The following is a 15,430-nucleotide window of genomic DNA, read 5'->3' as shown; positions in this document are numbered from 1 at the left end:
AATAAATGACATTCTCATTATTTACATTTGGGATTTTCTCAGGACACTTCCAGTTATAAAAACTCACAACCCATTACCAGTCATGCTTCAATATTTAAGGAAGGAAAAAAGAATAGATTAGTGACACAGCTTAATTATTTTGCTGGAAATTTAAGAAATCCTTTATTTTAATGACTCTGCAGCCTTCAACTCAGTCTGTAACTTTGAACAAGTCACTTTTAACTATTTTTCCACTGACAGAATTGAACCTGCTCTTCTCTTTTGGGCTTCTCTGGGTTGACAGCAAAAGCTACCAACAACATAAAATGTAATTAATTATGTGCCTGGGCAACATGAATATTCAAAAAAAAAAGCTTGAAAACCACTATATATTTTCTGCCTTGTGCTAAATCTCAACAGTAGATTTCAGTGCAGCGTTTGGCAACTCACTAAGATAAAGCTTCAAGGAACTATCTACAATTGAGCTAACAATTATTATCCTGTGCTGGATGCACAGTGTTTTAAAGAATAAATTGAGAGTTTTCACTAATATCCATTTGCTTCTCTACAGCATTTATCTTGCAGAGATCTCACAGATATTATAATTCCCTCTCTCCCCATGCTGCAGTCCTAACAAATCAATCTCTAACGCAACCTACATTCTGCCCATTTCAAAGGCAAAACTCAGTATCTTCTAAAAATGCTTTGGGAGCGATTAGCCCTTCAGTGCACTGCAGAGCCTGGTGCTTGCTCAGAGAACGGAGAGCAAGTCAAGGTAGCGACAGCACTCATGCGGACACTGAATTTCCGAGGACGTATTAGTTCTCATGGGTGCAACTCAAGGGAGCAGCGATAGCATCCAGACACCTTCCTAACCCGAGCTGCAAAAACAAGACAATCCAAAGTGAAGGCTATTCCACCAAAGTCTCCCTACAAGCGAACGTGAGAGCTTGACGGAAGACAGAGATCGGATATGTGGGCACTTCTTTGCAATAAGAAGACAGACCTTTGCTACTGCATGCTTTGCAGTAGAACAGAGGAGGAAGAGGCTTTCTTGTTGCACAAAACTGTTCAAGACTTCAGACACACCATTTCACACTAGGACAAATCCAAGAGCTTTCACATTTAATTAATATTTGGGACAATAAACAGACATTAAAAGGATCTGCAGCAGGAATGCAAGAGTAGAGCAAAGAGTATCTCAGTCAGGAGAGAAGATGACTCAGGATTAAGTCCTATCCTAAAAATTGTATCTAATATTCTAATTCAAACTCAGTATTGACATTCTTCTATAAAGGTCAGTGTTTCCTATAGGACAAGCTGAGAGATACACACTCTGGGACAGCCGAAAGGTTGGCATTTGACATGGGTCTCACATGGGAAATGGCAGACTGAAACTCCAACCCAGGTCTTCTGGACCTCAGGGCAACGGAGGTCTCCTATATTTTAGGACTGGCCAAGATGAGCTTTGCCCAAATTTGCATGGTTTCTGTGATGGGTATGGAAAATCCCTCTCAATAGTGCACATACCAGTTCTGACGGTTCGAGTAGTAACTCTCACACAGTAGCAACACATCCAGCTGTGCTGAAGAGATGTTGAGAGGCCAGCGTTACAACATAGATGTGTCACCTAAAAAGCCTTGTACATATAATACCTAAAAGGCGATAGGGGAGTCTTCCAGCATCAGGTATGTTCAGCAGAGGTACGCTGTTGGAACTGCACTGATTTACATAAACTGAGAGTTTGGCACCAGTCATCTACAGTGCAGCAATCCTTAAAATCAATGGGGGATGAGAAACCATCCCAAGATGGCAACAGTGACTTTATCACACCTACAGGATGATGAAAAATCCTTGGCTCAGCCCCTGAGATCAAGGTAATGGGACTGCCCATGGCACCAACCCATCATGTGGAGTCATTAATGAGCAAATAAAAGGAATTAGAGAGAGAAGAGACCTATTAGAGCACTCAGGTTCTCCATCTGGCCAGAACAGGTCTGATTACTCCAGTATATCCTTCACTGATCAGCCCTGCATGATGCACCAAACCAACTCTTTTTACGAGTGTTATTTATTTTACTTATTTATAAGGCATTTATTGAGAGGCAGCTAAAAGCCATACCCTGAAAGAGAATGCAAAACCTTCATAAAACTAGGTTTAAAAAAAAAAAAAAAGCCATCAATCAGAAAAATTCAACTGGCACTTGGGTTTACTTTTGTGTTTTTTTTCCCCGTAACAAAACAAATAAACAAAAAACTAAACAGAAATTTCTAAAACTCCCACAAGCCAAAGTCTTATCAGACAAACTTCCCTGTGCTCAACAGGGACAGTCTTCAAAGAATTAGACAGAAAGAAAGCAGATGCAAAGAACAGAAAAGACCCCCTTCTATCCTTTGTACTTCTATAAGTGACAGGGTTAAAAAAAGGTCCTCAGCTCATGACCCGTCTGGAGAGTGATCCACTAGCACATACAAAGAATCAGTCGCTAAGGTTTTTATTCAACACGTGGGGAAGATCCTCATTCCCACAGCAGAAAAATGGAGCAGGAGGCATTTATATTCAAGATCAGCCAAGGTCAGCTCCAAAGTGCAAAGATCCCCCTTGTTCAGAAGACAAGTGCTGAACTGCTGAAGAAGAATTTCAATCACTCCAAAGGCTCAGACTTCTGCCAAAAGAGGAAAGAAAGCAAAGAGGGACAAAGTGTGCAACATTTATTACTTCTGTAGTACTACTCAATAAAAAAAAACAACAACGGTGCTTTAAAATCCCAGTATAAAGTTGACTTCTTGTTTTCGTTAGAGATACTTTTTCCCCATGGACAGAAAAAAAATATAGCTGAGACTGCCCACAATCTGGCAATTTGGGAGTTCAAACAACAGGGGCCTGGCAGGGGTGAGCTCATGACACCCTCAGGATCTCGAAGGCAAGCAGAACATTTCAGCTCCAGAGTTCGGTCTCCAAAAGCAACGAGGAGCCCGGCAATTCCCAAAGAGTTCAGGCTGAGGCAAGAAGAGAAGGGAAAGGGGAGCTGTGATTCAATTTACTGCGACGTTGAAGGACATGAAGCACACCATGCCCAGCGCAAGAGGAGCACAGTGTCACCTGATAAGCGTCTGCAACACAGAAGCTCTACTCCCCTCTCCGCCACCACGTTGATGGTCCACCAATGACAGCACTGACTTTTGCTACATGCTCTGCGATGGAGCTTGTAGGGTTTTACTGAAGAGACCATAAGGCACAGCTGTACAAGGCAGATGTGATCACAGGCACCTTCTCCCTTTTTATAACCCTCCAAGCTCCCTTAGCTAATATGTACCAGCTTTGCAGAATCTTAGCACTACATTCAGCATCCCCTTCCCGGGCAAAGCTGTACCCATTTGGGGGGAAGATTGCTATAAAGAAGCCACCCACAAGCTCAGTGAATCAAAATGACTCTAGCAGACAAAAAATAATATGGGCAGTGAACAGAGCAACAACAGTACAGTATCTTATGGGCATTTTTTCAACCTAAAAGCACTTTAAAATGCATTATAAATTCATAGATTCATAGATTTTAAAGGCCAGAGACAGCAATTCTGATTATCCAATCTGATTTCCCAGCATAAAATTTTGTCCCATCACTCCTACATCAAGATCGCAGACTGTAGAAGGACTAAAGTACATCTTATAAAAAGACATCCGAATCTTGATTTAAATGTTCCAAGCAACGCCAAATCCATCACATCCCGTCAGCAAGCACTTCTAATGGCCAGTTATACTGAAAGACTGAATTTGTCTAGCTTTGACTCTTATCTCCTGATCTCGTTATGTGTGAGAATGTTAGATTAATGAGCCCTATGCTATCTATTTGATGTTTTTCTTTCCACAGAGGTACTTAGGGACCATGATCTAGTCCTCTTAGATGTCTCAAACAGAAGTCGTATGGCATGCATTTTAAAGTCTGATTTGCAGGCTTCAAACAGTTGTGATAGCTCTTCTCTGTAACCTCTCCAATTTTACAAAATAGTTTAAGTGTAGGCACCATCATTACCTGCTTCAGAGAGAACTCAGTATAGGCAACTCTAACAGCAAACACGCACTACCTGCTCAAGAAGAGAAACAAAGACCTCCAGAAATTGGTCTAAAACTAACTGAATTTGGATTATTGCAATTACAAAGAAGAATAAAAACAGAAATTGGCATTTCAAAAACGATGCCCTGCTCATCTTGAGGGTTTCTCAGGATAAACTCCCCCACAGCGAGGAGTTGTGATTACAGCACTGAGGCTCACCAAGTCAATCTTAACCTAGCTAGCCTGAGTACTCATACATACAGACTCACAAGCAGGTTGCAAAACTTCACTCTGCCGTGGGTTCGTATTCAACACCAGAAGCCTACAGTGCTCCTGTTAGGGTACCACTGTTAGGGCTGGAGCAAGCGAGATCGATGCTAATTCTGGTACTTCTGTGTGTTGCAATACAAGTCATGCCCCCATCTGCAGGCAAAGCTGAGTACTGGTGATCACACCTGAGAGGTTCAACCATCCACAGCAGCCACCAGTCCAGGTCACAGCTTTGGAGTTTTCTCAAGGAGCTTCTCCACCTTCTGCAACATATGGTTGCACCTCACCCTATGGTCCATTCCATCATTACTCTCTGGTATCCCAAAGGGCAAATATCACTGGCAATCCAAAGATGACTTTCTATGACTGAATTTCTCAGCTTCTTTTCTGTGAAGGAGGCTGCCAAACTTGTGGTATCCGAGCCATTTGCCAGAAGCCTATAAATGAGTGTTTTGAACAATCATTTTTGTAATGCATCAATTATTATCTTTAAAATAACAAAAAATAAGCAAACTTGAAACGTCTATTTCCTGTTTTGCTTTTGACCAGTTCAGAATCATCTTGTATGTGCAGTAACTGTGATTCTTCATTAGTTTCTCAGAGTCTCAGACTCACTTAGGTTGGGCAGAACTTCTTGAGGTCTCTAGTCCAACTTTTTGGTCAAGTAGGTCCAGTGAGAGCAGGTTGCTCAGGGCCTTGTGCAGTTCTGAACATCTTGAAGGATGAAGATCCCACAGTCTCTCCGGGTTCCTGTTGCAAAGTCTGACCACCCTTGTGGTCAATTCTTTTCCTCATATCGAGCTGGAGTTTCCCACATACCAGCTTATGCCCATTGCCTCTCATCCTTCCACTATTCATGTCTGAGAGAAGTCTGGCTCCACTTTCTCTACACTCTCCCATTAGATGCAGAAAAGATCTCTCTAATTCATGTTCACCTTGTTGCGGACCAATATCCCCAGGTCTTTTCCTGAAAAAAATTGCTTTCTAACCAGACAGCCCCTATCCTTGCCTGTTGCATGGGGTTCTTTCATCCCTAGGCTCAAAAGAAGATGCAAAGAAATATTTTCCTTCTGATTTTACAGCAAGTTGGGCACTTGAATATCTTCATGAAGCCTACCAAGGGCCTTGTTTCAGGCCCTCATCTTCACCTTGTGGGATAGTGGAGAGCAGTAATGAGGTTCACATGCTTGAGTGAGGTATATCTGTGCTGCAGGAGAACCTGAAGCTCTGACTCAAGCTGATGATTGTCAAAGGTAAACTTGAACCTACCGATCTGATGTGGTCATAGAAAAACTGGTGCTTGTATCTGCCTGGCAGATGGAGACATGACCGCTCTGTAGCATGCAAAAATCCCTGTAAACAATGGAGGACTACATTTTAGAAGTCTTTCTCCCATCCTTCTAGCAATTGCATTATCCCTTTTGCCTAGATTATTTTTAATGCCTAGTGCTGCTGGCACCGGATGAACACACAGGTTTTCACTCCCTGGCACTCACTCTCATCATCAGACAGCAACTGGCAAGAGGACAGCTTAAAGCTCTCCTAGCCAAGCTTTCACATGCAAACAGATACCTGATACAGAGTGCAGACAGTGACCAAAGCCACATACCGCATTAGCATGCTGGTGAACCTGAGTCAACATGCCCGGCCACCACTGGACTGTGCTAATTTGGCACAAGTTGCCCTCATTCCAGAAGCAGCGGATCCTAAAACTTCCCTGATATTCACACAAAGTGTTTGAGAGCAATGGAGGGAGTCAGCTTTGACCCCTCCGTCTCCTTAGCGTCCCACTGAAGGTATCTTGCTGTGGGACTAATGCCCTTCTTCTGAGAGGTGATTTTGCACTGTGTTGGAGTGAGTGATTACAAAAGCAAGGAGATACTAAGATCCTTCCTTTACACCAACCCCAGCCCCTTTTCTAGCCCAATCCCTTCCCAAGGCCCAGAGACACAGAATAGACCTTAGAAAGAAGCTGGCCAGGCCATTCAGAAGTAATTTCAAGGTCCACTGTAACATCAGCACCCCATAATTTAGATTCTCACTTGGCCATAATGTATTTTAGAACTGGGATACCATCACATTAGCTACCATTCAGTAATGTTAGTCTATATCTGTCTGCAAAATACAGCCCTCCAGCTTAATCCAACAAAGCCCTGCTGATCCAGAGCACATCTCCAACGGGAGGAAGCCTCTGCATCTCCAGCGTTCAAGGAGACATGAGCAGGAACAGCATCCCCATTCAATCTACAGAGTGAAGAATAATACAAGAGTTTTGGTGTTTTTATAAGGGAGATAGATGTTTTGCAAGCTCATATGACAGGCTCCGAACGTGGTAGCACTGCAACACATTAGAAAACGAGTCTGGCTTGTTCCACCTTTCTGATTTCTAACTCCCTATTGTAACAGATGACACAATTAAAAATAGAAAACGATGTGGTCTCAGCAAGAATTAGAATATATCTGTGCCTCTTTAATGCAACATATGGTGGAATATTTTTACATCTTATAAAGAACTGTGTATTGTACATGTGCTGCAGCAAAAAAACCCTGCATTAATATTTGCTCCTTGACAACAGGACCTGCCATATACCATGTGCACACACACGAGTCATCAGCAGGACAGCACACAACTGACTAGGAAACCCTTCATTATACGCACCATTGGAGTTAATTCGGAAGACATTGGCTGAAGTCTCCTGAAAAAGCTCCTGTAGTTCGCTGGGATCAATCTGGGTGGCTGCAAAGACAAAAAGGGAGAAGATACGTCAATAATTAAGACCACCTATCGCTTTGAAAGGAGCTCACCTCACAGCCTCTGAAGGGGGATGCCCAGCAGAGGACATTTATGACAGAGCTGTCATAGAAAGATTAGATATTATAAAAACACGGGTTGTTGCAATAACGACTATAGGCTGTCACAGTCAGCTCAGAGAGCAGGCAAAGCCAGCCTGCATCTCCCTGCAGAACACCATCTCATCACAGTCCTAGCAGACACTAGGAAAAAACAGTGAGTAACATGGGTGTGGAGCACCTTTGGCACACAAAGAATATGGATTTTTCCCTGGAAAACAAAATTCTTGTAGGAATAATAATACTTGCTCTCCCCACGGAGATCTCAGCAGGGACTGGGAAGCAAGGAGAAACAGAAACTTTTGACGTGGTCCCTGCACTAAAACGAGCAAATCCAAAGGATTTCCCTGCCAGTCTTTAAGAAGAACAAGGCCTCCAGTTGTACCACATGGCTTTGGAAGGTCCCACATGGTTTTGGAAGGTCCCACATGGCTTATCACCTGTAGCATTGCTGCAGCAAGAAGGGAACTGATGGGGAACCCTAACCTCTCCCAAAGCTGCTGTGCACCACAGCAACCTGACAGCTCACTCTTTTGAAACATTTTCTACTCAGCTGAAGAAAGGATGTAAAAAAGACAGGCTGAGGCTAGGCTAGAAGTCAGACCCTTCACATTCAGGGTAGCACATAAACACGAGTTGATTGACAGAAAGAAATCAGATCTTTGTGGCAAAACCTGACTGCACATGAGTAAAAATGCCCCCTTACTCAGCTTCTTTCAGAAAAAGGAAAAGAGTTGCCCGAGGATATAGGAGAAACCTCCATCAAGTAGCTGAGATTTAAGCACGGACATTTGAGTCACACATCCCCCAGTCCAAGAGGCCATCAAAGGAGATGGACGCACATGAAACATGAGCACCACATCCCAAACAGATGCAACTTGGCATCCAGAAACTTGCCTCTAGAGCTGAAACAACACTCTTGCATGCTCTTTTTCATTAAAATGCTTATTAACGATTAATTCATTGATGCAGGCTCTTCTTCACTCCAGAAATTTAGCCGAAGTAGGTAGCCTGATGTAGCCTTATACAGTGTCTGATAATACAACTTGCCTGGGACAGGCAAATACCTACGTCAGGGCCATCGGCACGGTAAAGACGACAGAGGTTGTAGGAGTTCCCTGTGGTCAGCCGTGAGCCAGCTACCTCTCTGCCCAGGGTACCCAAAACTGCCCTACAAGGAGAACATTTACAGGACCCAGAGGGCTTGCATTTTCTTTTTTTTTTTTTTTAATTATCACTTCCCAGCATTAAACCATCCAAAGCTCTTCCACAGCTTCATCATTCCCAGAGAAGGAGAGACAGGAGGTTGAGTGAGGCTACTCTACTTGTGTAGGATACTTTGCTTAAATAAGCTTTAAACAAGGGTTGATTTTTTTGACTGCCAATAGTCATCAGAGAACCATAATAACTGCCACCCATGTCTTTGGCACCAGCTTCACAGCTTTATGGTAACCACTTTGTAGTGGATTTTCCCATGGTTTAACCCCATTCTGCCTCCGCACCCTGTGCCTGCTCTTGCAGGTTTCCCAGAAGCTGGTCTAACGAGAACTTTGCCTAAGTCCAAACCACAGGGCTTGTCCACCCCACACTCTACAGCGCATTTAAACAGTCACTGTTATTAGCAATCCGCTCCTTTGAGCTGAACTGTTACCGAATTTCTAACAGAAGCTGTGATTTATATTTTCAGGTCAGCGGACTGTAACTGCAACAAATTCTGCCTCCCCTAATCAGATTGCCCTAAGCTGTTAAATACCACGCTCCTAACCTGCATTTGGAACAGCGGGAAGTCAGCGATGGAGCAAGGAGAAAAACATGAGTATTGAGCAAAAACAAAACCCCTCTGTGAGGCATTGCTCAGATCTGTGGTGAGGACGTGTCCTCCAGAGCTTTAGGATAGTCTCCTTTCTCTGGAGATATTCAAAACGCGCCTGGACGCGATCCTGTGCCACGTGCTCTAGGTGACCCTGCTTGAGCAGGGGGGTTGGACTAGATGATCTCCAGAGGTCCCTTCCAACCTCAACCCTTCTGTGATTCTGTGATAAGCCCCACGTTCCAATGGCATCATCAGGGGATATTCCACTGCTTCCCCCTGGGGAATATTGCTCAGCGGAGCCAATCTCACTCGCAGGAACATTTGCCTGAGACAATCCAGCTCCACCCCAGGTGTAAATACGGTCTTGGATCAGTCTGTCAGATTCACACAAAGCCAGAGCATTAAATGGTGTTTAATCAAAGCGCCCAGGGTCTCTTTGTTAGAGATTCTCCTCGTCTTCTCTTCCCACAGTTCCTCCTAAATCAGCTGTCCCAGACATTCCTCTCTTTCGCTCTCTATATGGGACTACATAACACAAGGAATCAGCCTGTGCTTAAACATCCCTCAGGAATTTCACTTGAGACTAACATGATCTAACTTTCATTAAATCAGTGTTTTGTTTTGCTTTGTTTTTTCTCCTTTCCTTCCTTTCCTTAAACATCTATCAGCGTTAGAAATACTGAATTGGTCTTGATGGACCTTTGGCCTGGCCTGGCGATCTTGTGTCCAGACACACTTAAGTACCTTGCTGAATCAAGCCTCAGATGAACCACGATGCAATCAAACCACGCGGGGTTGGAAACTCTGGTGAACCCTCGATTATAAGCACCCGGCGAGACACACTATTTTAATAAAATCCCCAAATAACATGAACTACAGAGCTCGACAGGCTCCCAATGTGGCGACGCTCCAGCAGAGTTACAGCATCCAACGGGAACCTCTAGGGAGTCATCTAAAATGCCAGATAACCCTGAAAGCAGGCATAAAGGATCCCAAATGCTGCAGAAGCCAGGAGAAAGGCTGATTTCATTGCGGGGACAGCGCACACCTGCATCGCGGCGTCCACGCGGTGCCAGGGGAAAGGAACGCTGTGCCACGTTTGGTCTCCAGAGCCGGACCATAAGGTAAAAACTGCCCAGCAATTCAGATGCCGATTTGGGAGAGCTGGATTTATCCAACCTCTTCTGGGTGGCCACAAGCAGCTCAATTTGCCACCCTTTCCCACAGTTTTCTAGAGGAAAAGGGGCAAAACAGGACAGGGCAACGGGTGAGGATCATACTCTAAAGACACGGAAGCACTTAACTTTTTAAGCCTCAGCACACTGATACTTATTTTAGTGAGCTACAAGAGGCCTGTGAGATGATGAACTCCTCCTTGAAGGCTTACAGTCTTGACCCATAAATCTCATGTCACCCCCATGCCTCAAACAAGTGCAAATTCAATGAGAAAACACAGGTGGATGCAACCTTTGGTCAGCATTTCCAGACAATTACCTAGGGAATGCGATGCTCCTCTGATAAAACTGCATGGGATCCGGTTTACAATTTCCCACTCTGCCCATGGACTTTTATCTCATGTTACAGCATGCTGACAGTTCTGGTTTCCTTTTGCTTTCAGTTAAAAAAATAAAAATAAAAAAAAGGAAAATAGGAGCATGGATGTTGTTTTAAACCACTGCTCCAATTTAGAGCTTCCCTACCTCAAGCAGAGAGGTTTTAACTATTCATGGAGGATTTAGCGGTTCAAGCAGACAAGCAGGACAATTTAAAAACAGCAGCGGAAAGCAAAGCAAAAAGCATCCGTACTGCCAAGCTAAGTGGAGAGTCTGCTCCTCAGACATACCGAGACCGTGAAAGAGAAAAAGGCGAACGTGAAACCCAGTTGTGTCTAATAAAAAATGAAATGTCTTCGACTTCATAAAGCAAGTGCTAAAATATTATGTTTCCCCAAGAAGGAACATGAGGCTGCCAACACGCAGTAAATATTTGGCATGCCCCACCGCTACTCGAGTTCAGTGCCACAGCTGGGAGCAGGTGAATTTTAATTACACTGTGGATCCTGAAGGCAGCGAAGAGTTTGCAGCGGCAACATTACCGAACTGCACGTGCAGAGCAGTTCTCCTCTGCTCCCTTAATTGGACATCGCCAAAAAAACTTTTATGGTTTCCAACTATTTTCCCCATTCCCTTTCCAGCAGAATTCCCTTGGCGAGGGACAGGACAACCCAACTTCCCCAGCTCTCAACGGTACCCACTCCCCACCTGGAGAGTGGTCATGAACCGATATCTTCATTGCAAGCGCTAAAGCAGCGGCAGATAACGCTGGCATTTGGGATATTTTGCTACTGTTTGCTAGTTCTTTTGTGATTTGCCTGAAAAGCCACGCTCACACACACAGGTGGACTAGGCAAACCCAAAGGGCGAGCTCCCAAGCGCGGGATTTACACAACCAAAGTGTGTTCATACGCACCCCAACGCGGTGCAATGGGAAACCTCAGCTGGAAACGTGGTCTGAAGGAACTGCCCAGCTTGAGACGGGTCCACTGTCTCATAATCCACCTTGCTGCTGTCCTGGAAATGCATGTATTGGCCTTTTTTTTTTTTTTTGGCTCATTTGCTTATTTTATTTATTGTGCCAGAAATCCTTTTCCTCCACAAGGAAAACAGTTGAAACAATCACTTTGAAAACAGTGTCCCATCAGGTGACAACTCCACATTCGTGCAGGAAGTTCAAAATAAATAATAAAACGCAACAATAAAATTTTACCGAGCCTGGTCCGCGCGTGCAGCCACTGATGCACGCAGGGATCCTTCGGGTTGACCGCTGCTGTGTAAATCAGCCATTCGCTCCGACTGCTCTGGACAGCAGTTGTTGCAGGAGAAACAGAAACCTGTGCAAGCTGGCAAGCAGAAAGATCTTTCGGTTCCTTTTTAAGGCAAGTTAAATGCGATGCCTGAGCAGGCTTATAGGGTTTTGTCTCTACCGATATGGATATAATTCACATCTGAAGGGAATAGCTACAGGTCCGAGGCAACACGTACAGCAAAAGTACCTACAGGAATATCCTCGTGCTTATTCCTGATGAAAACCATCCTTGCTCCCCACGTTAATCTTTCTTGCCTATTAATTACTTCACACTAATTTGAAACTCCTAATGGCTTTTCTGCAGCCAGGTGTAGTCAATTGCCTCCATGAACTCAATTTTGTAGCAAACCCCAAATATCTCAAAGGCTGCAGAAAAAAAGGCAATAATAACTGTAACTCCAATAAAAGGGAAAAGAGAGGGAAAAAAAGAACAGGAGAAGCATTCACTCTTTCTACTTATAACACCTACATGGCTCTAATAAAGCAACTTGACACCTCAAAATTGTTAATGCATTTAGCCCCAACGTACCACTGCGAGCTGCTATCCTGCCCGTCTCTGTGCCCTGTAAAAGACAGCCACCGATTTCCTGCACCTGGGTCTTTTAACTTTAGGCTCTGGAAACCATACCGAGGAACCAAAAGAAAAGGCCAAATTTTGCTAAGTGTCTATGTGAGATCCATGTAGCACTAAGAATGAGCAGCTGGAGGTAAATCTGACCAGGATGGAAATGAGGTCCGTGAGGACAACAAAACCACTCTTCAAAAATCAGGATCCAACCCAAGGTGCATCCCAGCAGACTGGCACTTTTCAGGCACGTCAGGAACACAGGCTGGATCATGTGCCTGTTTTTTTGCCTGGAGACCTGCTACCCACCTCAAGACACCTCAGTCAAGGAGCAACATCCTCAGGAGAAGCGACCTGTCCATGACTCACCCATCGCAACGCTCTTCAAAGACCCACTGATGACTCTTTGTGGTATCAACATTAGCTAGTCAAGAGAACAACTCCCTCTTGCAGACCACGGTCCACAGGAAGAGCCATGTGCCTCTGGCACTAGGAGATCGAACTCATGAAAGAGAAGGAGATTGCTGCCTGGCTGCTGGTCCAAGAGGGAGAGACTCACTCTGGTGCAAAATGCTAAATTCATTTCTTTATTTTTAGCTTCTCCACGACAGTACAAGTGAAAATGAAGAGATGGAAGAAGACAAAGGAGGCAAAGGGGGAAAAAAGCAAACAACGAATATAGACAAAGAAGTGGCTGATCATGGGGAGAACAGAGAAAGAAAATTTTACAGAAAACACATGAATACACAAGCAAGAAATGGGAGATGCACAGGCACAAACGCATACACCTGCTCAAATAAGTCTTCTCCCCAGCAATATTTATAAAGCCAGTTTCCCAGGGCACACTGCCAGTGGATGCTTTGGTGTCTGATACTGTGCTTCATCTCCCAGCCTCTCCGGCAGCAGGGACAGTTTTTTGGTCTTCAGCCGTGCTTCTGCTTTTACATAAACTGCAGGAACCTCATTTATCTTCAGGATTTCCGCTTCCATGTTGAAACCAGTCAAAAAAAGGTCCAACAAGTACTAGCATAGAAAGGATCGACCAAAAGCATATTTGGACAAGGCTCCTTTCCTTAAGGAAAAAAAAGTGAAACAAGTGATAAAGGGAAACGCAAGCAACAGTCACACTCATGAGGCAACGTGCTTTTCATCAGCGCTGGCGAACGTGATGCTGTTCCATGTGTAAATGCTCTGAAGCTCTTTGCTGTGGGTTTGTGCAGTATCTCGTACAAAAGACCTGGGTCTCCTCTGCACGGCCGTAGCAGAAGGGGCTCTGAGGAGATTACAGATTTAACAAATTTGCTGAAGCTGGTGTTTACATCAGTCCTCTTCCACCCACCATTTGAATATAGCAAGTGGGCAGTGTGGGCTGTATTCAAGAACTCAAATACATCTGAGCCAACTTGTGCGCAGGGCCTCAGTTCAGCAAGTGCACAAGGCCAAGGAGGTACAGCAGGCGGCGAGAATCATTTCAGATTTGTAACAGTCACACCTAGGGATGCATTTTTTTTCCCCGTGAAATAAAGAGTTTCAAGACTTTAACCTTTCTAAAGCCTATGAGATCTGGGCTTAGTTACTGCATGTCCCCCAGAGATGTAAACTGCAACACCTGGTGTCCCCCACACAAGTGTTCCTGGTAGAATTAACTGGAGCACAACAAGTGCCTTCTTAGAAGATCCTAGGAAAAATAAGCTATAAATACACATACAACACAGTTCTCTGAAAGGAGTAACAAAACAGAAAGCCTAGACCTAGGAAGAGCGCTAAGAGGCCAAGGAAAGAGCTATTCAAGCAAAACTTCACATATAGGTTAAACAGTCTAAGGCAATGAGACCCAAACTCAGCAGCTTGTCAGGTGTCCAAAAAAGAAGCTCTTTCACAGACTCTGTAATGTGCTGTGGTGACACAGGAGACAACACAAGGGACTGCTCAACACAAGGCAATGGAGAAGGCTCCCTTACACAAATCAAGAGAAGTTAAAGGGTGACCATCAACCTGCAGTGAAAGCTGACCTCAGAAATAAAAGAAGACACAGAATTAAGACAGTACTGGTGCCACTTGCCTAGCTGAGGAAAGGGGATGCACAGAAGGAAAATCTATGCACTCCTGTATTAAATCAGTCAAGAGAGAAGGTTTTCCCTAAGCCACTTGGATGGAGGATTATACCCTGGAGTGCTTCACCATGTTCCCATCCTCCTCCGGGAAACTGTCCCTAGCTAGTCCAAACAGCACCAAACTCTCACAGAAATGCAAATCCACAAGAAGCGGTTCACAACTAAAAGCAAACATTAGTATCTTTTTTAGAGTGCAATCAAGATTCAATCAGATTTGCTTTGCATTATTTCTAATTAAGTTGTGTTTATTCCCTTTTGTTTCCTTCTTTAGCACATATGCTAATAAACAGCTGCTGAAGAAGGAAGCAGCAACCTGTCCTGGGTACGCGGCTAACTCTTCTTGTCTTCTCACCCCTACCGCTCACCCTTCGTGTTTAGGAGGGCATGGCTGCAGACGGTGCCAGTGTATTAGCTCACATATAGGGAGCCTGGTCGAGGAGATCTACAGCTTTACCCCCATGTCCCAGAGGGTATGTTTGCACCGTCCTCATTGCAGCTGTCAACAAAAATGACCCCCACAACCTACTCACACAGCTGGAGGTCCGTGGTCCACATTCTCCTGCTCGCACAAGGGAAGTGAGGCCATATGGCTCATCCCCAGGTCCATATTACCTGACAAGGAAGCAGGTAACAAGCACTGAAAGTTAAGAGACATGAGTGGTAACCACCTTCACATGGTGGTTACCTACCAGAAACCAGCATGTTAACAACCTTGGAGGCAAAACTCTTTGAAAATGAAGTATTAGGGCAGCTAAGAGAGAATCAAAGTAGACCATCAAGAGAAGGAAATATTATCTCTAGAGCAAACCTTGAGAAACACACTCCTTCTGACCCCACCAGGACACTGAATCTTGGCCAAGTCAACAGTCCTCCTCCATGGTAAAGGCCAGGTTACTGCACGCGCACAGACTCGAGCAGTAGC

The 15,430-nt window shown here is 44.4% G+C and overlaps 1 protein-coding gene across 4 annotated transcripts in view; it reads right to left on the bottom strand.

Annotated features, from left to right (window-relative positions):
* Positions 1 to 15,430, bottom strand: part of TSNARE1 (t-SNARE domain containing 1) — a 427,700-nt gene that overhangs the window by 304,616 nt on the left and 107,654 nt on the right. For all 4 annotated transcript variants that reach the window (XM_067292261.1, XM_067292263.1, XM_067292262.1 and 1 more), the window contains exon 3: positions 6,961 to 7,038. In XM_067292261.1, the coding sequence (XP_067148362.1) occupies positions 6,961 to 7,038 (78 nt within the window). The remainder of the gene's footprint in view (positions 1 to 6,960; positions 7,039 to 15,430) is intronic.

Source organism: Apteryx mantelli, chromosome 2, assembly GCF_036417845.1.
Source record: "Apteryx mantelli isolate bAptMan1 chromosome 2, bAptMan1.hap1, whole genome shotgun sequence".
Classification (NCBI taxonomy): Eukaryota; Metazoa; Chordata; class Aves; order Apterygiformes; family Apterygidae; genus Apteryx; species Apteryx mantelli.
This window is presented reverse-complemented; position numbering and strand designations above follow the sequence as displayed.